The 23,687-nt window shown below is 36.4% G+C and overlaps 1 protein-coding gene across 1 annotated transcript in view; it reads right to left on the reverse strand.

Annotated features, from left to right (window-relative positions):
- DGKB (diacylglycerol kinase beta) overlaps positions 1–23,687 on the reverse strand; it is a 715,928-nt gene that overhangs the window by 26,841 nt on the left and 665,400 nt on the right. The window contains 2 exon segments of the mRNA XM_032592421.1: positions 9,445–9,505; positions 10,690–10,810. Coding sequence (XP_032448312.1) covers positions 9,445–9,505; positions 10,690–10,810 — 182 coding nt within the window.

Consider the following 23,687-nt stretch of genomic DNA (forward strand, 5'->3'; position numbering starts at 1 on the left):
AAGAACCAAAATAGGGGTTAGACTACTATCCAGATTCCACACAAGCCTATGGATATTATACATATAGAATGATTCTGAATAAACTGCAAAGACTTTGAAAGTTGAACTGACATTGGAAACCCAACTCACAGGAAGCAGCTCAGGATTTGTGACCTGAAACTAACTGGATCAATTACTTGCTAAAATAGCCACAACAATGACAAATCAACATTCCCCATAAGAATTAAAAAAAAAATACACAAGAGTTTCATAAGGTGATATTTAAAATGTTCAAAATACAATTCAAAATTTCTCAACATATGAAGATCCAGGAAAATCTCAAAAACTCACAAAGGGAAAGACAGTCAATAATGTAAATCCTAAGATGACACAAGTGTTAGAGTTACCACACAAGGGCTTTAGAGCAGCTACTACAACCATGCTCCAAAAAGTAATGATAGATATTCCTAAAATGAAAGGAAATATTGAAACTATTGGCTGAAAAATAGAGGAAATTAAAAAAAGAAACAATTAGAAATTTTACAATTAAAAAATGCAATGACTGAAATTAAAAAAAAAATTACTTGGATGGACTCAAGAATCCAACAGACAAAAAAAGAGGAAAAAGTCAGTGATCTTGAATAAAGATGAATAAACATTATCCAGTATGAACAACAGAAAGAACAAAGAGGAAAGAAAAAAAAAATTATGGAGACTCAGAGATCTGTGAGATACTACTTAAAGTATCTAATACATGTCATCAGAATTTTAAAAGGAGAAGAGAACGAGTATGGTATCTAAATTAATATCTGAAGAAATAATGGCTGAAAACTTTCTAATATGGCAAAGACATAATGATAAAGATTCATGAAGCTCAGAAAAACTAAAACAGAATGAGCTCAAAGAAATCCATGCCCAGGCTCATCGGAATCAAATTACTGGAAACTGAGGACAAAGAAAAAATCTTGAAAGCAGCCTGAGAAAATGATGCATTACATATTGTGAAGCAATGATTCAAATGACTAGATATCTCATCAGAAACCACATTATGTAAAAGCCACTACGCGATATATGAAGGGGAATTGAGGATGAATCTTAAAATGCTTACAATTAAGTCAGAAGAGCTGGATACATATACACATAGCCAAAATACAAGACTGTGCACTGCAATGGCTTCAAGAAGGTATCAACAGACAGCCACAGAAATACAAAGGATAAGGCAAATATTTCAAACAGATGGGGAGTTAAAAAGGCTTCATGAGGAAATTGCTGCTAAGCTTGGCTTTGAAAGAAGGAATTTTATTTTATTTTTAGTATACATGTATTTATATATCTCATTGCCTTTCAAAAAGATTTTGTAGTAAATTATAAAAATACATATATCCCAACAGGATAGGATAATTAATTCAGGCAATATGAATAAAAGGGAAAACAAAGCATATCAAAATAATAAACCATAGGTTCAATGAAAGAAATCCAACCATGGGTCCTATAGGATTGCTGGAAGAAACCACAGATTTGTTGGTTGGCTGCTTGAAGGCCAGAATAATGAGTTTATTTCTAAAACACAAAATAGAAAATTGGGATTTTAGACACAAAATTAATAGGCATGAGTAGAAAGCCCCTGGAAAGTGGTCCCTATGAAGCATGGCAGCTTTGGGAGAATTATTTAATGCCATCACAAGGATTCTAAACTTATTTTGTGTGAAACAAGGAGGCACTGAACTTTGAGATCTGGGAGTAAAATGATCATTGTTGTTCAGTAGTAATTTTGGCAGCAACATGATGGATGGCTTTGGCTATACTGGGAAGAAAAACAACAACAACAACAAAAAAAAACTCAAAAAAACAAACCCAAAAACAAACAAACAAACAAAAAAAACCCATGACATATAAAAGAGAAAAATGTAAATAAGCTGAAAACTATTTCAATTCTGTTATAAATGATAGAGTTGTAACTGATTACTAATATTAGAGATACAGTAAGGGCCTGAAGAGTAACTGAGTGAGACAGCAAAGCATTATAATTATGAAAAAATGAAAAAAGGCATTAGAGCGACCTGCTCTATTTCCTACCTTGTGGCCTTGGAAAACCTGCTTAATTTATCTGGATTATTTTCATTTGTTTGTTTGTTTTCAGTGTATGATATGGGGATTATAATAACCTTACTGACTTGTTAGGGTTTTTGTAAGGATTAAATAAGTAATAAATAGAAACAGAAACTGGTTCATGGTCAACACTCAAAAAATGTTAGGCATTGTTATAGTGGATACCTCCAAACATATCTATCTGGTACATCCAAATATCCCAAAATTCAATCAGCCTTCACCTAAATGACACTAAATTTTACAAATTAAAAATTTTAATTTTCTATCTTAATAGTCTGCGATGAATTTGTATTTAGCAAATCATTTCAGAATAAATAATACCTTTAGGTTATGCTTATTTTTAATAATTAAGCAAACATATAAATAAAGATTTAATAGACCACAGAACACTGCTCCTCTTTTTTAAAGACTTTGCATTTTAAAGCTGGGCTGGATATATTCTCTTTGCAAAAACAAGTCAAAATTAAGGTAAGCTCCAGATCACTGCATCATCTAGAGCAATCACAAAAAGATCCAGTCTTCCTAAGTGAGGGTGAAAGCAAAGGCGAGGAACATAGCCAGTGTCTGAATCAAGGAGATACTAGTACCAGGGAAAGAAACTGGCATTCAAGTCAGAAGACAGTATCTCATAGAATGGCCTACACATTAGAAATGGGGAAGGAGGAGACAATTGCTCTTAGGTCACTAGATGACCAAGTATCTGCCCCAGGAATTACAGGGATCAAACCTAAGGCAGCAAGACAACCAGGTTTGGCAGAAATTGGCTGAGTACCAAGTCAGGGCTGACCTGTGTGTTGATGGTGTCTAACTTTGGAAGTAGACATTGGGGAAGTGGGTTCAGGGTCCTGAGAGGTAAATAAAAAAGGCAAAGAGAGATCAAAAGACATGTAAGTGCTTTCTAGAAGTTGCATTTACTTCAGCTACCCCTTTGAGAAGTCTTTATATTTAATCTGTGGTCATTTCACCAGTTAGCTTATGATCTGTTCATAACTTCCTTCCCATTTGCCACCACACAGAAGAAAGTTCCAGGAACTCCCTTCGTTTTAATCACAGGCAAAGCGCTCAGGATAATACCGCATTACAACCTCTTTGGCATTATTTTCATAAAAGTATCATAAGTAACAACTAATACATGATGATTAATATTTCAAAGTATTAGCAGAATTATTAACATAATTGATAATGCAAAGGGAAGTGGCCCAAAGAAATTTAACTGTACCATACCAAGAAACAGAAAGAAATTAAAATTCTGAAGGTTAAGGATGTATTTTTTCTTTGATACATTAAAATTCTTTGCTTTGAGAATGTAATGAATAAAGTTAACTCAAAATAACTTTTACATGTATTTATATATGAAAAATATGTGAATGAATTGCTAGCCAACCTACATTATGTTCAGTGAAAGAAGATTTAGTAGAAAGCATTTTTTAAAAAAATGTTATACTACCTCAAGAAGTATTTAAGAAATTCACAAACTCAAAATGCACTTGGCATTGGCAGCATAATTATGTATAAGGCACAGTGCTATGCTCTGTGGGTATAAAGATGATAAAAATCATGGTGCATGACCTCAATAAGCTTATGTCTATCAAGGAACTAGACAGACAAGCTGATAATTTTGATGTAATATCATTAGTGCTTGGATAAAGCTATGAAGCACTGAGGCCCGCGCTTTCCAACTAGCTGGGGTCAGGGATGGGGTGCAAGAAATGGCAATGCTCAACAAAGGCTTCATGGAGAAGGGGCAGCATGAAATGACTCTCAAGCTGAGTTGTGTAACTCAACTAAAGAAGAAGAAAAATTTATTTGGACACAAGGGAAGCACATGAAGAGATTAAAAAGAAGTAAGGTAAATGATACTGGTGAAATAGGAAGCCTGATTCAAATTATATTTCATCAGAAAGAGTAATTACATGATTTTAAGCAGAAGAGTATCATGGTGAGATTAGTATTTTAGAGTGATCATTCTGAAGAAAGTTACAGGATGGGTTAAAATGGGGGACAAAATGGAGATGGGGAAAGACTGATGTGGTTAGTGCCAGGTGTGAAAGAGAAATGAAGTGGGCCAAATCTAGGACAAGAGTAGTAGGGATGGAAAAAAGAAAAAGATCCCAGAAATATGTCATATTGGTAGGTGGACATAGTATTTGAATTTGGGGGTATGGAGAGAAATATAGGAGTGCATTCACGGTTCTAGCTTGGGAAACAGTAGGTACATAATGGTTTCACTAACTCAATATGGTAAAAGGAGGAGTAAGTGTTTTGGAATGTAAGAAGTCAGTATTTGTTTGTGGGGAGGAAATGAAGGGAGACAGATGATGTGTCCATTTTAGCTATATTGAATTTGTGGCTTGGTATGACTCCTAACTTAACAGAACTTTAGCGGGCACTCATCACTTGTTATGAATGGATACAAAATGAAATCTGACCTCATCTATGATCCCCCATATCTTACTATGCTCTCTCCTCCTCCCCAAGCTATTCTGTTTGTTCTCTCCACAACAGGAACATACCGACAACACAAACAGTATGTTTGATGTGCTCAGGGAGAAGGACTGGGGAGGAAGAAGACAAAAGGGGGAAAATAGGCTCTGGGGTCCTGCCTAAAGAAAGGCTCTTCTGGAACTATTTCAATACAAAGTCTTCTGAAACTAACTGTCTCTTCATTTTGATAGGCTTGTGAACATGGCCGATTGTTATATGGCTAGAATCCATACTCTGTTAGTGACTATTATAAAACTGTGAACTGAGGAGTATTTGACACATTTCTAATGACTACTTTATAGTGAGATATTTTAAAAGGTCATAAATGTAATTATTAAGTATATAGTGGAAAAGCTTTAGTTTTAAGCTTTCTTAGTTTTGCTTTTCCTGATACTTTAATTCTGGACTGGTGAAATTTCTAAGCAAATATTATCTTATTTTTTTTAATTCTCTTCTTATTGTGGTAAAATATAGGTAACAGAAAATTTCACATTTTCACCATTTTTAAAGTATACAGTTTGATGGCATTATGTACATTCCCCTTGCTGTAGAACCACCACCACCGCTTATCTGCAGACCTTGTATTACTTTGATTTTTTAAAAAAATATCATTAAAATCAGAATCAAGACCCACTTATCACCTGCCTTTCCATTTTATATATTCCACTGAGAGAAAACCAGACTTCTGCTGTGCTCTATATATCTAGAGCAAATCCTTCATAAATTAAATATCAGCTCAATCATCAAAGATGATTTATGTTCTGTATGAAAAACATTTTGTTATTCAATTGAAACAAAGAAGACTCTTTAGTTAAACCATACCAATGCTATGAAGACTATTTAAATAGTCTCCTCATTTAAAGTGAAATTTAAAGTTCAGAACTCCATGTGGTTCTAGGAAAAGTAGAATATGCCAGAATATGAAATGACAAAAATAAGCCATAGTCTAGTACAGCTCTTGGCCTGCTAAAGACTGGAATATTCTAAAAAGAATAAGAGATTTGGGGTGCCTGGGTTAAGCATCCGACTTGGGCTCAGGTCATTATCTTGGGGTCTGTGAGTTTGAGCCCTGTGTCCGACTCTGCTGACAGCTCAGAGCCTGGAGCCTGCTTCGGATTCTGTGTCTTCCTCTCTCTCTGCCCCACCCCTGCTCATGCTCTGTCTCAGTAATACATAAACACTAAAAAAAAAATCTAAAAAAAAAATTAAAGAACAAGAGAGTTTAAAGGAGAGAAAATTAGGGGCACCTGGATGGCTCAGTCAGTTAAGCATCCAATTCTTGGTTTTGGTTCAGGTCATGAGTTCAAAGTTCGTGAGTTCAACACTCAGATGGGGACTCTGTGCTGACAGTGCAGAGTCTCCTTGGAATTCTCTCTCTCTCTCTCTCTCTCTCTCTCTCTCTCTCCCTCTTTCTGCCCCTCCCCCACTCATGCTGTCTCTGTGTCTCTCAAAATAAATAAATAAACTTTGAAAAAAAATAAAGGAGAGAAAATTAAATATAAGTTATATAAAATTATTATTAATTTAACAATTGTATAGATCATGATAATTAATAGGCAAAATAAATATCCAGTTAGTAACTGAAATATAAGTTAACAAAAGTATCTTTTGAAGTGCTCGTGCTATGTAAAATAAGCTAAAATTATTCTGAAACACTATTTAGATTTTCATAGACATAGACTTTTTATTCATTTATTTTATTTATTTTTTTTAATTTTTTTTAACATTTATTTATTTTTGAGACACAGAGATACAGAGTATGAATGGGAGAGGGTCAGAGAGAGAGGGAGACACAGAATCTGAAACAGCCTCCAGGCTCTGAGCCATCAGCACAGAGCCTGACGCGGGGCTTGAACTCATGAACAGCGAGATCATGACCTGGGCTGAAGTTGGACACTTAACCGACTGAGCCACCCAGGTGCCCCAGACATAGACTTTTTAACGTAAGTGATTTACCTCATGCTCTGGAGGGGGAGTCACAAGGATGGTGTAGGGCCTTTTTGGATTGAGATCCATGATGGGAAATAACCATGGAGAGTGAGGACAGTGGAGCCAGACCACTGGTTTTAATTACTATTCTACCACTTAAAAAAAATGTTCATTTATTTTGAGGGAGGGCATGTGAGCAGTGGAGAGGGGCATAGAGAGAGAGAGAGAGAGAGAGAGAGAGAGAGAGAGAGAGAATCTCACGCAGGCTGTATGCTCAGCAGGAGCCTGGGGCTCATGAATTATGAGATCGTGACCTGAGCCAAAATCAAGAGTCGGACACTTAATCCCACTGAACCACCCAGGTGCCGCTCTACTGTAACACTTTTTATCTGTGTGGAATCAAGCAAACAATTTGACCTTTGCTTCAGTTACTTTATCTATAAAATGAAACTAATTATAGGGCTTTTGTGAAAATTAAATGTACAGGTCAGTACAGGTCAAATGTCTCAAACTGTACATGGCATAAATTAAGAGCTTAGTAAATGTTAGATATTATTATTATGACTATTAACTCTTGGATTTTAAGCATGGAGTAAGGAGTAAACATCCCTTCTCCCTGAAAAGAATCCAAAAATTACAGAGTCCTTGTGGAAGGCATTTGGTGTTTCACTGTTTTTCATCTATTATCTTGTGAAGCAAGCTGATGAAAACTGGCCTTCCGTTAAAGACAAGAAGACTGTTACTACCAGCACCACTACCATCCCACATCACAACCACTGTCACCGCCACCACCACAACTATCATCACCAGCATCGGTGGTAGCACGTCTACCAGTTCATCCCGACCACCATCACCAGCCATACATCACCAGCACCTTAGCGCATCACTACCACCACTATATCACCAGCACCTTAGCACATCACTACCACCATCACTTGTGGCAACACCTTTAACATCTCTGTGAGTATAAATGTCACCTTAGAAGTGTGGGGAGAGTGAAGAATACCAGACAAGATGCAAGTGCATACATGCTGGTAAAGGGAGAACAGGAAGTCTTTTAAGGATATTTGGAACCAAGTACAAAGAGAGCAGAAAGTATAGGAAGTAGCCAATCTACAGAGATTTTTAAACAGGCTTTTTTTTTTACATTATTTTTAGAGAATAAACTGATGCACAAACTTGGGGTTCAAAGTGGCTAAAAAGAATATATCAGGAATAAACAAAAGATCATATTTATCTGCTGTACACAAAGAGTAACGATAGTAAGTTTAGAGTAAAACCACTGGAAAGGTAAAATTAACACTTCCATTTTACATGCTAAGCTGGACTGTTTGGAATCTGTAGCTAAATGTGTTTAAACTAGTGGTTAAGAGAAGGGGCCTTAATCAAAGAGCCTGGGTTTGAGTTCTACTACGTATCTGACCTTGAATAAGTTATTCAACCTTCCAAAGCCTCCATTTTTTCCATCTGAAAAATGATGATATCCATTATTTAATGTTTAGGTGAATATTTAATACATACTAGTACAATGTTGTGTATTAATTATATCTCAATTTAAAATATACTTAAATATAACACCAGCACTTAGCAGAATGCTATACTAATCTAAGACCTCCTCTGCCACTCCCAACTGGTTACTCCCCCAATCTTAACTACACAGTAAATACATCATCAATCACATGTAAGTGCTAAACTGGATTCATAGCTTTCTCTTAGCCCCCAGGGAACTCATTAGCAAATTCTTCTTGTTCCACCTGTCGAATGTTGCTTAAATCCATCTACTTCCCTGTCACTATCCATGCCTGAGCCCAGACTACTCTGACAGACTCTCTCCCAGCTGCTACTCAGTCCAATCCAATCTCCACCCAGTGGCCAAGGTGACCTTTTAACATGTAAATCAGATGATGCTTAAAGCCTTCAAAAGCTTCCCAATGGACACAGAATCAAATGCTAACTCTTTGCTATCATTTTTTCTACATGGTCTGTCCCCTGTTCATGTTCTATACTTTATCTCTTTCTGTTCTCCCCCTATCTCTACAAACTAGTTTCGGTCATCAAAACCCTCCTTACTGTTTGTCTAACATATTGAATTTTTATTTCTTCTTTCAAAAAAGGCCTCCTATGTCGACTAATCTAAAGTAGTATCCTCCATATTGTACCCTGTTCCTCATCATTTCACCATACTTGTTTTCATAACTCTTGTAATCTGAAGTTACGTTTGTGATTAATCTGTTTATATTTAACATTTAGTGTCTTATCCAAAGAGTTCCTTGAAGATAATTATATCATTGATCCTGTTGTATTATTGATCATGATATATATCACTGATCGTGTTTCTATTCTTAGTACCAAGGGCATTGCCTAACATTTTTGAAATATAATAAAATATTCACTATAAAAAATGTAAACTGAAATTTTGTGGGAGGTCTAAATGTCTAACTTAAATACTATCTCATTATGGAGAAAACAACAACAGGGAGAGTGTTCTACAGAGAAGGATGCCCTCAAATCCCCAAATGGAGGTAACAAAATAACAAAACAGATGGGTTAAAATTCAGGGAGATTTATGTCTGAAGGCCCTACAAATAATCTTCTCACGTGGTGCTCTGAAATAAGTACAATAAAAATTAAGAAAAATTTTATCAATTTTCTTTAGTTCCAGAGTTTAAAATATAATCGATCTATGGTATCTAAAGGTTATACTTACACTAATACAAACATTCAAAAGTCAAACCACTGCCAAGGGCATATAATCCCACAAACCTGAATGCAATAGTCCTGACACATCAATAATAAATAGAAAAAGGTACTTGGTAATAGATCCAAAGCTTAAATACTGTGATTATTCAGTTATAGGATTATGTGATTAGTTAGTTATAGAAGTACATGACATCTGAAAAGCAAATATGAAGAGATATAGCATTTCAACTACTCGGTACTCACCGTGCATGGGGTCTGCATCCATGGTTCCCCATCGATCTGCATTGGCAGAGACTTGCTAGTCCTGGAGGAAAATATTTCATTTTAAGTATAACAATGAAATATTTTATGTAATAGACTATATGTAAGATATAAGATGATGAGACCAGAAAATGCAAATATGGCGATAGCTGGCTCTAAATTTAACTCTTCTTTTTTTTTTTCAACGTTTTTTTTTTTTATTTATTTTTGGGACAGAGAGAGACAGAGCATGAACAGGGGAGGGTCAGAGAGAGAGGGAGACACAGAATCGGAAACAGGCTCCAGGCTCCGAGCCATCAGCCCAGAGCCTGACACGGGGCTCGAACTCCAGGACCGCGAGATCGTGACCTGGCTGAAGTCGGACGCTTAACCGACTGCGCCACCCAGGCGCCCCTAAATTTAACTCTTCTGAAGGAGACTTTAAGTCTTGACTATTAATGAATACCCTGAAAAGGTACCTTGGTAACAGGAATATGAAGAGCTTCGTGGTAAATGTGATGATATAAAACAAATTATGGATACCAACAGAAAAATGTAGGGTTTATGGTTAATGATACAGTCAGAATTCCTATAGCTGAAAAAAAAGCCTCCTTGTTTTCATGAAAACCTACATCTCAGACCTGGAGGAAAGGTGTTTGATGTCTCATATTTTCTAATATCAACATTTTTATACAAATAACACCAATTATACCTGTGCTATGACCCATGGTTTCACCTTAGGGTCAAAAATACTTTTTTTTTCCCTATAGGTAAAGTTCTGGAAAAATGCTTCTTAAAAAGGTTTAAATTTAATACATATATAAGATCTAACTTTACAGTAATTGATTATTTAATTTTGTAGAAATGATGGTGTACTTTACTTCATGAAGGAATTTAAGTTAATGGTGCTTCACTAGTGTTTCCATTGGGTATTATGCCTGGTAGATACTTCCATGCCTCTGCAAACTAAACTGTATGGGAATCATGTTAGTGGAGATGAAATTTGTACGTTAGAATTGTATCCATGGTCTGAACAGGAGGGTATCGAATTCCAATAAACCTGATAAGTAACAGTTAACCAAAACTTGGTAAAATCTGCCAATTTCCATCATTTTCAAATATATCTGTGTTAATTATTGATAATTTGAGGCACAAATAAGACAAATGTTATCAGAGTCCTGCATTCTTTTAATTAGCTTTTATTTATATCATCTCAACCCCCTGTCTCAATTACAGAGAAACAGCTACCTGATGACCACAGAGGAGCACTGAGCCAGCCGCCGCCCAGCACTTTTCAGTCCCGTGTATATTTGTCCCATCTCCATGGCTCCTTCCAAGCCAACTACCTCTAGCAGCTGATCACTCAGATCTGAAAGAAAACAGAAGCCTTGTAAGTTACAGTGTAGATCCATATGTGCACAATTTAATGCCCTTAGATATTATGAAGATGAAAAATGAAAGCTACTTGACAAAGAAAGCTTGTCTTGGATTCTGAAAGTAATGAAAAGATGGCCTACGTCTAAAGCTCTCAGTTTAACTAAACCCCGAGATGCTGTGGGAAAAGATCTGCTGTCAGCTTGGTCTAAAACAAAATGGGAAGAATGAATTTGGAGCCAAATAATGCCAAAGAATATACCAGTAGTTTTTAACATCAACAAACTTAATGTTATTCCACATGTATATATGGAACGTTTATACATTTGGCAGCAAATATACATTTCAACACTATAAATAAAGTATGAGGATATGCTGTCAAACATGATTTTGTTACATTACTCGAACAAAAGACCCTAGAGATCATGGAATTCGAGTCTCTCATTTAGAGATAAGAAGATTGAGTCTCTGAATCATTGAGTGACTTGTCCTTAGTGATGGGTGACTTTGTGCAGAAGTTCAAGAAACAATATTAATTTCTTGACATGTTTTTTTCTGATGATATGCTACTAAAATACTATTTGGACACCACTAGATAATTAGCACAGTGCAATTATTATTATTATTTTTAACAGAGGACAGTAGAAAGAGGCTAATAGTAATAGCTCTTGCTTGTTGAGTGTTTACTAAGTGCCTGTCACTGGACTCCTTTGGTTCCCCTTAAAACAAACTGTGGGTAAATATGATTATTCCCATTCACAGACAGAGAAGCTGAACACTAGAGAAGTTAACTAATTTATTCATATTAACATACCTAGGAAGTGACAGAGCCAAAATCTGAACCCAACTACTTTGATGCATAAGCACCGTGCACTTGATAAATCAACCATATAAAACAGAGAGTCTTAAAAATTATAGAAATGCTTCTTACATAGGGAAAGAGGTTGGACTGTATAAGTTTCAAGGTCCCTTTCCAATCTGAAGACTTTGGCTCAGCCAGAGGCAGAGGGTGCCCTCACATCAGGAGAATCCCACCAAGCCCAGCCCTGACACACAGCCCCTACACAGCTTATTTATTGAGCTCAGAGTGCCTGGATCCCTGAGAGGGAGAGAAGATTCCAGGTGCATATATATGGTCCTTTTATATTTTAACATTCTCATGCTTCTTTCAAATGTGAATAGTTTAATATTACTTTAGTAGCAGAACAAGCTGGAGATTGGAGCACAGAGTGGGAGGGCAGGATGATTTTACAAGAGAATAACGTAAAAGCTGGTCATAACTGAGGTTGGACGTGCAGAAAAACAAGTGTGTTCTGTACGAACTCCATTTTGCATGGGAAACCCTCTTCCCGCACTACGGATCCACTGTATCACGGAGTTCATAAAAGTAGATAATACATTTTAGTGTAGTTCAAGGGTATGGCAACTAAACACTCTGAAATCTCAAAATTTGTTAGGCTCATGATCATTGGCAAATATAAACCCTTAAAACAGAAAGTGTGACCAAGCCACTGGATTTTTCTTTAAATGAACTGATCAAAAAAAACCCAATTATTTTTTTTAAACTTTAAGCTATAGCTGCAACTGAGATTTCACCAAGTCAACACAACATTCCAGCTACAAAATCAAATGTTAAGAAGTCATACATTCATTCACCTTGCTGTTCTAAACCCTATTTAGACTTATTTCTCATGAAACTTATTCTGTGTTTCTAGTTTAAATTTATGTTGCCAAGAACAGATGGACAAGGAATGGAAACATATTCTTTCAGCTGTAGCCCGCACTAAAATGTACTTGGCTCTATAGCCTGGGTGTTAATATACGCATTTCTTAGATATATGTCAACCAGAAAACTACACTGTGGCAAGCACTAAAACCCCAGATGTGTGTCTGGTGATATTTATAAAACAACAACAACAACAACAACATTGAAGTTCATATGAAGTATTATGTATTTTGCAACTGTCTGATTCCTAAATAAGGGAAATTTTGTGCTAATCTTGCAATGATCTGGTTGATGGGAACTATTCTACAAGAAATAAAACACTTTCTCATGACAGTTAATCTGTGAGCCCTAACTTTTCCATGAATCACAGGGATTGTCTAACCCACACCATATTGCTGCTGTCTACCACCCTCCTTCTGATTTTTTTCTTTAATTTGTCTTTGTTTTTCCTCCCTGAAAAAATACCCTGAAAATCAATTCTACCATTAATAATCAGTAATGAAGATATTTCTTACAGATTTAGAAGACAGGCTTTCAAATTTTCATGTTCTTCATAACACAAAGAACTGCATAGAAATAGTGGAATATTTACTAACTCCAGTAAAAGGAAACTGATACCATTTATTTCAGGTTAATACCAATAACGTTCAGGAAAAAAAAAAAAGAAGCTCTAAATTTGTGCTGAACAAATTTGCTTCTATTACACTTCCACATTTTGTAAATACAGTAGTCTGCAATGTCTGTGCAAAATTGAGGCTTCTTACTTATTGTCTTTGGGGGTTGGATCTTGACTGATTTCAGACAAAGATAGTTTCTATCTATGCCATTTTGAATTTTGTTTCTATATGTAGTATCATCTAAAAACATCAAAGACTTCCTCACTTCACAATCTAGCTAAAATTAGTTTACATGCAGGTCCCGCTGGGATGTCAAAACCAACCAAATAAACCTACTGAATTGGTTTGCTACCTGGCTATTGATTTCATACATAAAAGTTGAAGTAGCGAACTATAGCCCATGGACCAAGTCTGGCCTGCTACTTGTTTTTGTGTGGGTTGCTAATTAAGAATAGTTTTTATCCATTAACAAAGTGAAAACATTTAAAAAGAATAATATACTGTGACATCTGAAGATCATATGAAATCAACATTTTAGTGTTCATAATTTAGCTCTTTTTTGTCTTTTTTTTTTTTTTTTTTGAGAGGGGTAGAGAGACAGGGAGCAGACAGACTCTCAAGCAGGCTCCACCCCCAGTGTGGGGCCCAACATGGAGCTCAATCCCATGACCCTGGGAACATGACCTGAGATGAAATCAAGAGTCAGATGCTCAACCGACTGAGCCATTCAGGCATCCCCATAATTTAGCTTTGATTGTAGCGCAGCTACATTGTTTCTTTTAGGGTTTGTTTGTTTGTTTGTTTTTGTCTATGTCTGCTTTCACACTGCAATGGCAGAGTATTTGCAACAGAGACCATACAGCCTGAAAAGCCTGAAACATATACTATCTGAACCTTTAGAGAAAAGTGTCAACCACTAGTCAAGAGAAATATAATTAATTAGACCATTGAGATTTTCACTTCAGTACTGCCACTATAAATGCTAAATGGCATCACAGTGACCTGAATGAAAGGCCGAACATCCTTCTTCCTCAGTGTATGTGTCCCTGAGTAAAACAGTTTTTCTCAACCATGGAGTCTCACCACCTTTTTGTACTGTGAGGATTCTCATAATCAATTTGTTATTGCATCGTGAAATACCAAAGTTTCCAAATAACTTTGTTACAAAAAAACGAGAGGCTTAATGTTCAACATTATGAGAAGTCATTGCATCCTGGTTGGACTTTTGAGCGTGAGAAAAAAAAAAGGGAGATGATACACAGGTAGGCATGAATCACAACCAGACCTGTAGATCCAGAAGAGCTAGCTCCACCTGTGAGCGTCACCCACTGAGTACTGAGACCTCCTGACATCCTGGTATTTGGAAGTATGTGTTGATCCTGAGGAAGATACTGCTTTCACTCAGTGGGAAAAACTGCATTTCTAAAGAGTTAAATGTCTTTCCAAATGGCTCTATGGGGGTAACAGAGTTAAAAGAATCTGCCATATTTGATTTTTTTCATATTTAAAACAGACAGTCCAGAAGAGGTGCGTCAGAGGGAAGGAACTTGATGAAACAACCAAAAACTGAGTCATATTAGAGCGACATTCTTTTTTTTTTTTAATTAATTAATTTATTTTGAGAGAGAGAGAGAGAGAGCACACAGGAGAGGCAGAGACAGAGGGAGAGAGATAATCCCAAGTAAGCTGCACACTATCAGTGCAGAGTCTGACACAGGGCTCAAACCCACAAACCACTGGGATCATGACCTGAGCCAAAATCAAGAATAAGACACTTAACCGATTGAGCCACCCAGGCACCCCTGGAGCAACCTTCTTAACACAGGGTCAGGTGACTCTTTAACGTATTTCAATATAAGTGGTGTCCTTCATTATCCTATGTGTTTTTATGAATTTTAAAACATGCTCTGAAGATATCCAGTAGATTTCACCAGACTGTAACAGAAATATGACAAGAAACACTACTTTAGAGTTTAATTTGCCACGGACTTTGTACATGTTTTTCTGAATACTTTTAGTGCAGGGCCATTTTGTTACACAGGCAATCAAGGGGTAAAGTATACCCCCAAGAGTCAGGGATAAAGTACAGATTTGAGAACACAGGAGCAGCACAGCTAATAAGTGGGTAATATTTATTCACAGCTCAGTCTCTTCATTTTTGACAGTTATGCCCTGATAATATGTCTCATTATGTAATTGTTTCAAAATGCCATATGTGAGGGAAGAGAAAAGGACGCATTACAAACACAGACTGAATGTGGGTTGCAGCATTTTACATCTCGTAGAATATAATGTATACTGAAGTGAGGGAAAGGAGGGGCAAGGCAGGGCATGCTTCTTTGTGACTGGTGTCCAGCAACATGCTGTGACATGGGGGGAGGCCATATCCTGGGCTATACTCACTGACTCAGCAGGGACATTTTGTATTCACCATAAACTGCTAATTATATCAACGTCTATTATGTCTTTATTTGGCCATGATGTGTCCAGGATATCTATGGAGTTGTACCTTTGAGGGTGGGCAGATTGTATGACTTCTAGTGATGTTTCATTTATCTAGCAATTATTGGAAACATGCCTGGAGATCCAGAATAAACTTGTAAAAAGCCAAGGTATGTATGAAATTCATCCACGTAGGTGAATCTTTGAGGATTTTTCCTTCACATGTGCATCTATTGTCCGTTGATTCTTTATTTAGATGGCTCCTCACACGCACCAATGGCCATTTTCCCTTACCTCCTAAATTAGAAAATGCAAATAAAAGAAGGTGATTGGAGAGAACTAAAGCCACTGTTTACTCATATGGACTTTGTTTCACAGCCCAAGTATGTAAACATTAAAGAAGACTTTGGGGTGTCTGGGTGGCTCAGTCGGTTAAGTGTCCAACTTCGGCTCAGGTCACGATCTCACGGTCCGTGAGTTCGAGCCCCGCGTCGGGCTCTGTGCTGACTGCTCAGAGCCTGGAGCCCCTTTCAGATTCTGTGTCTCCCTCTCTCTCTGACCCTCCCTCGTTCATGCTCTGTCTCTCTCTGTCTCAAAAATAAATAAACGTTAAAAAAAATTAATAAAAAAAAGACAACTTTTAGCACCTAAGGCGATATACCATGCAATTATAGGTCTATCAAGGAAGTGGGGAGAGTATATATATATATATATATATATATATATATATAAACATATATACTCTATGCCTACTATGGGCAGCCTCTCTGCTCAGGAATTTATAGGCATTTTTTCATTTAAGACTCCCCCAGTAATCCTTACAAACTGATATTATTCTCCTCATTTTATCGATGAGAAAACTATGTTACTTGTGCAAGTCTTCACATGTAGTTGAAAATCTGATTTTCAAACTACATATGCCTGACTCCAAATTCCATGTTACTATACATACTGACACGGTAAGAAGTAACCATTAAATGTTATCACTGATGGAAGAGAAAAAAAAAAACAACAACACTAATAGTACCACTAATACCACTAATTTTCTTACTGCTAAATCATTTCAGATGTCACTGAATGAAAATATAGAATAAAACTCTCATTCACAACGACTACTCCAGGTCATGTGTGCATTATACTCTGCAGAATCCTGCAAGGAGGCTATGAAATGCAAAATACTTTTTGGAATAATTTATATCCAAAATGGTTAAAATGAAAACACTAGAAAATTAGAGTCTGGTACATAAATGGATTAACTAGAGTTATTTGGAAAATTGAGCAGCATGAAATAACCCATTCTATTTTAAAAATCTGAAAAATAAGGGGTTAAGCTACACATACCGAAATTTTATATATATATATATATATATATATATACACACATACATATAAATATATTATGTATATATATGTGTATGTGTGTATATATATATATATATATATATTTATAAATCACATGCCTGTTTTTTTTAAGTGTTTATTTATTTTTGGGAGAGAGAGAGAGAGAGAGAGACAGAGCACAAGCAGGGGGAGGTGCAGAGAAGGAGATACAGAATCCAAAGCAGGCTCCAGGCTCTGAGCTGTCAGCACAGAGCTCGATCCAGGGCTCAAACTCACAAACCCAACTGCAAGATCATGACCTGAGCTGAAGTCGGAAGCTTAACGGACTGAGCCACCCAGGCGCCGTCCCCGCCCCGCCACATGCCTGCTTTTATTTCATTTAATTTATTTGTTTCTTTTTTTTAAAGTGAGATACCACCAATTTTATTTTATTTTTAATTGTAAAGAAAAATTTATTTATTTTTATTTTTTTAAATATAATTTATTGTCAAATTGGCTAACATACAGTGTGTAAAGTGTACTCTTGGTTTTTGGGGTAGAATCCCATGGTTCATCACATGCCTGCTTTTAAAAATGACTTTTAAAGAATGGATTTGATCATGTCTTTGAAAGCCATCTGGTTTTTGAAAACAACCAGCCAGAGCTGACTATAACTTTATGTATTTTCATTCTAAAATTCTGAACTTCTCTAAATGGATCCAAAAAAAGTAAAGACCAGAAATCACAGCGTGGCATATTGTCAACAACCTCCCTTATCGGGACCAAAGTGATTCAGGGCCTGCAAATCACTTTCTTACGTGGCATACTGGAAAAGCGATCTTCACCCCGGGGCACACAATCCAAGAAATCATAAGCATTTCTTTCACAAGGCCCATAGAGAATCAGCTTAAGGACTTCCCACAGCAATCTATTGCTGCAACTGACAATGTGTATTATGACTAAATGTAAACAGAGAGTTTGTGAGCACAAGCTAGCAGTGATTCTGAACGCTGTGCTTCTGGGTTCTTGAGTCAGTTTGTTCTTGTTAAGCTTTGTGGAGGGACTGAAGGCCGTCGCTTGTTTTCTGTGTGAATGAGCCATTAGTGTGTGTGGGGATGTTTTCACAGCACCATGCTTCTGCTGCCCTCTTCCATAAACCAAGCTACCTCACGTGTCTCCTCATATTAGCACCATCACTAAACAAAGCAAGTGCTCATGAATGATGGCTGATGTCAGCAAATTCTGAACAGCTTCTGGAGGGGCATCCTGCGCCCCAACACTGATGCCTGCTAAAAGGGTGAAGTCATCAGGGAGACGACCAACTGTCTTCTCCTACGAATTAAGCAGTTCCAACAATTAAAAAAGAAACCACCCCAATTCAAATCAATTTATTAGAAGGCAGTGCCAATATTACTTTAGATATGACTTTGTAGTTTTGCATTCAGTATCCAGCAGCAATATGAAGATGTTATTTTCTTGACATAGATTACAAAATACAATGTTTTATTGTCCCCTTATTTTAATTTCAATGATGTATGAAAAACACTTACGAAAAACAGTAACGTTTTAAGAACATGGTAATGAATTTGATCTCATTTATAAATTAATACTGAAAATTAAAATAAGAACAAAACATAATAATGACACATAGTCATTTACTGAATAACAGAGCTGGTTTTTATGTCCAGTTTATCCTGGTTACATACAAATAGTGTACTCTTAACAAGGGATTGAAAGATTCCATTATATTGGATTGACTGTGCTTTTTCAGACCATTTGTATAAAACCCTGCTGGTCAGAAGTAAATCATACTTCAGAATAGTATTTCTTCAGAAAAGAGGCTCCATGACTAAATATAATTAAATCCCAGTAACCTTCATTTGGAATTTTTTGGTATTCATCAAATATAGAATTATATCCTGAAATCTGGTGTCTGGCCAGAGAATCCTTGAAAATCTGCTGACTTCAGGGCTCTGCACAACAGGAATGCCACAGTTGCTGGTTAGAATAGTATGTGTGTTTAAGGGGTTTTGTTGTTTTACAGAACTGAGGACCCCCTCCTCTCCCTTCTGCTCAACTGAGCATAGGACGTCAGAGCAGAACTGAGACAGGAACTCTTATGGTCTCAAGTTCTAACAACACCCTAATAGCATCATTGCCTCATGGTTTAAAGATGAGCTGTTCTTGACTCATCAGTGCCTCTAGTAAAGAATGATTTGAGTCAGAAGATTCTGCTTTTTTTTCCCTTCATTTTTTAAGGCTTATAATAGATTGTAGACAGATGAACCATCCTATCTAAAAGGCTACTTGTTAACATGTTAGTACAACTTGGTGTATACCTAGATTCTTTTATTTCATATAGATCCTTCTTTTTTTTTTCTTTCTTCTGTAGTAAGAAAACCTTATTTTATAACTTTATGGTTATAGAAAAAGAATTAAATTACATCTTGGATTACTAAATTGAATTAATGCTGACACAAGTAGTTTTATTTGGATGGGATTTTAAAATTAATCCCACTTGTAAATACTTGTAAGAAATAAATATCCTTTGTCATGTCAATTACAAAGTTAGCAAAGAAATCCTTTCAACACATGAAATCACTTAGAAGAGAGAACTTGCAATCTACTACTGTATAGGAAATTTTCAGTATCTAGTCACCTCACCACGCTTATTAATCATGTACTGACACGTTTCCAAAGAGCTTGGATTTAAAAAAAAAAATAAAGAATAAGCCCTTGTACATGGACATGTTGAGGGATTCAGATAAGTACAAAAGGTCTCTGTGAGAAAGTTTTCCTTTACATTTTAAGAAACATGTCATTTTATCTTTATAAAAGAACTGTACTGATATTAATCCAACTTTCAGAAAATACAGCAACATTTGTGACTAATAGTTATGTGAAAAGTAGAAATGGAACATTCGAAGTACCTTTGCCCCCAACAGCACTTGAGTACATAGGAGAAGTTCAAATGCAAACTTTCAGATTTCCAACACTGAAAAACTAAGGACTTTATCTCCCCTTTCAAGGAGTTGCTTTGTGGGTAGGGAGAGCCCAAATCTCTTTGATAGTCCAAACTTTGTTAATATAATTCATTCTTTTCCTACCTCTTCTTATAAGAGATATATTCTTCTTAAAAGAGTTTAAAACGCTTTTGCACTGATACTGTTGTATAGTGAAAAATTATTCTATTTAGTTGTATTCTTTTAAAAGTTATTTGTTTAAAAGGGCTTCACTGTATTAGTCTTGCAGCCCTTCATACAACAGAACAAAAGCAGTTCTATGAAAGAAGTCTAAACTTGGACAAACCGTAAAAAAAAAAAAAAAAAAGCAAAGTTCCTCTCTGTTTTTATCAAATTTGATTGCTGCAGCTGTTCCCAGTTTCTGTATTTTAAAAATAGCCTTATTCAGTGCCTTGTTGGCTAAAGGCCAGAGTGCCATTAGAACATGCTGTACGGAAAACCTCTATTCAGTTACAGATACAGAAATATATTTAAGATCAGTGGGGGTCATCTGCAGCAAACACTTGTAAAGGAAAATAGAATTTTAATGTGTTTAGACTGATCGCCACTTTTGCCACATAGTTTAAAGCTTCTGTACAGAATCTTCCTAACAACTTTTTTTTTGTTGTTGTTAATTTTAGGTAAAAATGCAAAATGAGCATCAAGTTCATTGGAAAAATATTATTAGAAAGGTCCTATTTCTCAAATAGTACCCATATAATTGAGATACATATTTCAAAGAATATTACCAGTGGTTTCTGTTCAACAAGTTAGCTGGTATGCATTGATCCCGTAGAAAGGTAGGTATTATGGAGCAAAAGCTGCAAATGGAATCACAACTTCTCTTGGATGCAGGCCACCTAACCAGAGGTCACCAGGTGTGAAACAAACCAATGTACCCAAGGAAAATGAGTCTGGAAACTCATTTTGGACTGAGGAATTTTTATCTTTGGGCTCCAAGTGTACGGGAATAGGGTCAAAGAAGTGAATTATTAGTAGAGTTTCAGACCCCTATTCTCCATCTATCCAGTTCTTTTCTTTTTCCTCAACAAATAATAGAAACTAGCATTTGGGACTAAACAGATTCATAAAGGAATGCTAATTTGAGTTCTAAGTAAGAAGAATCTGTTCCATATGGATCATCAATAAAAAAGAAAAGATTTTTGAAGCCAGGAGATGAGAGCAGTAAGAAAGAATTAGCAAGCAGAGGTCTAGGGAGAACATAGGTGAGAAAAGAAGCTTTCATTATGGAAATGAACATCGTTGTCAAGAGGTGAAACAGCTGAGATTTTACTTTTTTTTTGAAAGCTAACATATTAGCCTTCCACAGTTTTGGGATGGGTTGCACAAGACAGAAATCTCTGAGGTCACAAACCCAAGACTTTATTACCTACAACATTTATGTCAGTCTTCCGAACCCCAATTTACATAGGGTGAAGCAAAGATCATTTAAATCATAGAATCGAAGGGGCATAGAGAAACTAGGCCAGCATTCTGCAGGCTTCTTAGCAAAGTGTTAGGCTCACTGTGAACCTATGGGCGGAAATAGGACAGAGACTGCTCTTATTTCCACAAGTAATGGGGATGGAGAGATGATGCTCAGGTGCTCTAGGTGCAAGGCATGGTAGAACCAAAATTCAGTGGGATTGAATTGGTAAGCAGAACCAAGCTATAATATGACTGGACCAGTGGCAGCCACTGGAATAAAGTTCTTTATTAGGCTACTAAATTAACAGCACGATTGTACTATGCCATTGCTTGATGATTTCCGAAGTAAAAGCAGTAGTGATGACAAAGTGCACAGTATCTCAGAACTCTGGACAGCAATATTACCAAAAAAGACACTTGTCCTTCACTACATCCTTATAATCTCAGAAATAACAAAGACAAGAATGTCAAAACAAAAAAAAAAGGAGAAAAATACTAAAAACATATATTTCAGTTGCTAGGCTCGGTGCTGGGTATATAGTAGTAAGCAAGACTAAACAGAGACTCTTAATACAATCATTGGAAAGGAGAGGTTCACATTTTACTGCACATTCAGAACCGGGCATCTGTCTGGAGCTCCTGGGAGGCAACTTGCTACTGCATGGTAGGAGATATTATGGTTCCTGAAAGGTTTGAGCACTTGGATTCAGGCATTTCTGAATACAGTCATAGATTTTTCCATTACGTGAGCGAATATATCCACTTTGCCTCTTTTACAATCATTTTACATTTAAATGTTTAAACTAAGACAAACTAGTTTTGTTTAGCCAGTTGAATTGGGTTTTTCTCACTTCCAACTAAATGGTAAGTGAGTGACATTACCTCCGGTTCTAACTATTGCCAGAATCATAGTCCTCAATATACTTGGTAGTGTCATTCTCCGTCACTGTCACCTTTAAGTGATTTATATTCCTCAAACAAGAACCTTGGCATTTAGCTACCCATCATCTTTATTTCCAATACTCTTTTATGCAAATTATCAGACCCTGTCCAGACTATTTTCTGTTCCCTTAAGTAGGCTTGATTGTCACTACTCTGCTCCCCTCAAATATGAAAGTTTTTTCGTCCTCTCCTATTTAAACTCTGTCAGTTATTTAAGGCTCAGCTAACAACATCTTTTCTGTAATGCTTTCTCTTATGTCATCACCCTTTGCTAAATGTTGCAAAAACACGGTATCAATTATGACCCTTTGGCACTCAACCTACACTGGGAGGCAACAATCACAGAATCAAAGATTCACAGTGTGGCTCCCAGAGCGTAAGACCTAGCAGTTAAAAAATGGCCCACATCACTTTGCACTTTGGTCATCTCATTGCCTAATGGTCTACATGAGACTCCTTACTGTTGACCTTGATCATTATCAATATTTTGGTCCAAGTCTGTTTTTTCCTCCACACCACTCACAAAAGCAGTCCCCATTTTGACATAACTATTATGAATTTCCAATTATCTCATTTTGTTTCATCATGATTAGGGATTTTGGCAAGAATTTTTATTTTCCTGGCTTAAGTCTCATCTCCATATTTATTTTGTTATGTTATACATATTGTTTCATAATATTACCTAACTTCCATTCATTCATTTATCCATTTACTTCACACAGCCCAGTTACACAAAGCACAAAATAGATGCTCAGTAGATCAATACAGGCCTGGTAGCATGGAAGCTACCTGAGATGTGTGTGAATGAAGTTATAGTCTCTAATCTCAAAGAGCTTATTATCCTTAAGAGAACTGATGTGCAAATAATGTAATGTAGTATACATCATGCTACAGTAGAAATATTCAAAGTATAAGTGTGAAAAAAGGAGACTGTTTAACAGTATGGATGGTGGCTGGGGTGGGGAGAGTTGGGATATTAAGATTTTAGCCAAAATCTTTCTGGAATTGATGACATTGAAGGTAAATTTTAGTTATCTGATGTCAGGGTGAGTGAAGCTCTTCGAGGATGAAAAACATGCATGAAAATAAAATAACATTTAAATCACACGCTATGTCCAGTGAACTACACAAATCTCCATGTTCTGGCTTCCAAATAGCAGGGAGAAAAGCTGTGAGAAAGGACATAATGAGGACTCCATCAGGAAGGGCCTTATAAACCATGCTTGGTTGCTTTAATTTTCCTTGTAGTTTACTGGAGGCCAGTTAAGATTTCTAAGTGAAGCAGATAAGTGATTAGATTACATTTTAAAAAGAACATTTTGGGAGTCATGTGGAAGATGGATTGTAAGGAAGTGAGGTTAAGAAGCAGGGCGATCACTTTGAGAGAAGTGCTGA

Source organism: Lynx canadensis, chromosome A2 (genome assembly GCF_007474595.2).
Source record: "Lynx canadensis isolate LIC74 chromosome A2, mLynCan4.pri.v2, whole genome shotgun sequence".
Classification (NCBI taxonomy): domain Eukaryota; kingdom Metazoa; phylum Chordata; class Mammalia; order Carnivora; family Felidae; genus Lynx; species Lynx canadensis.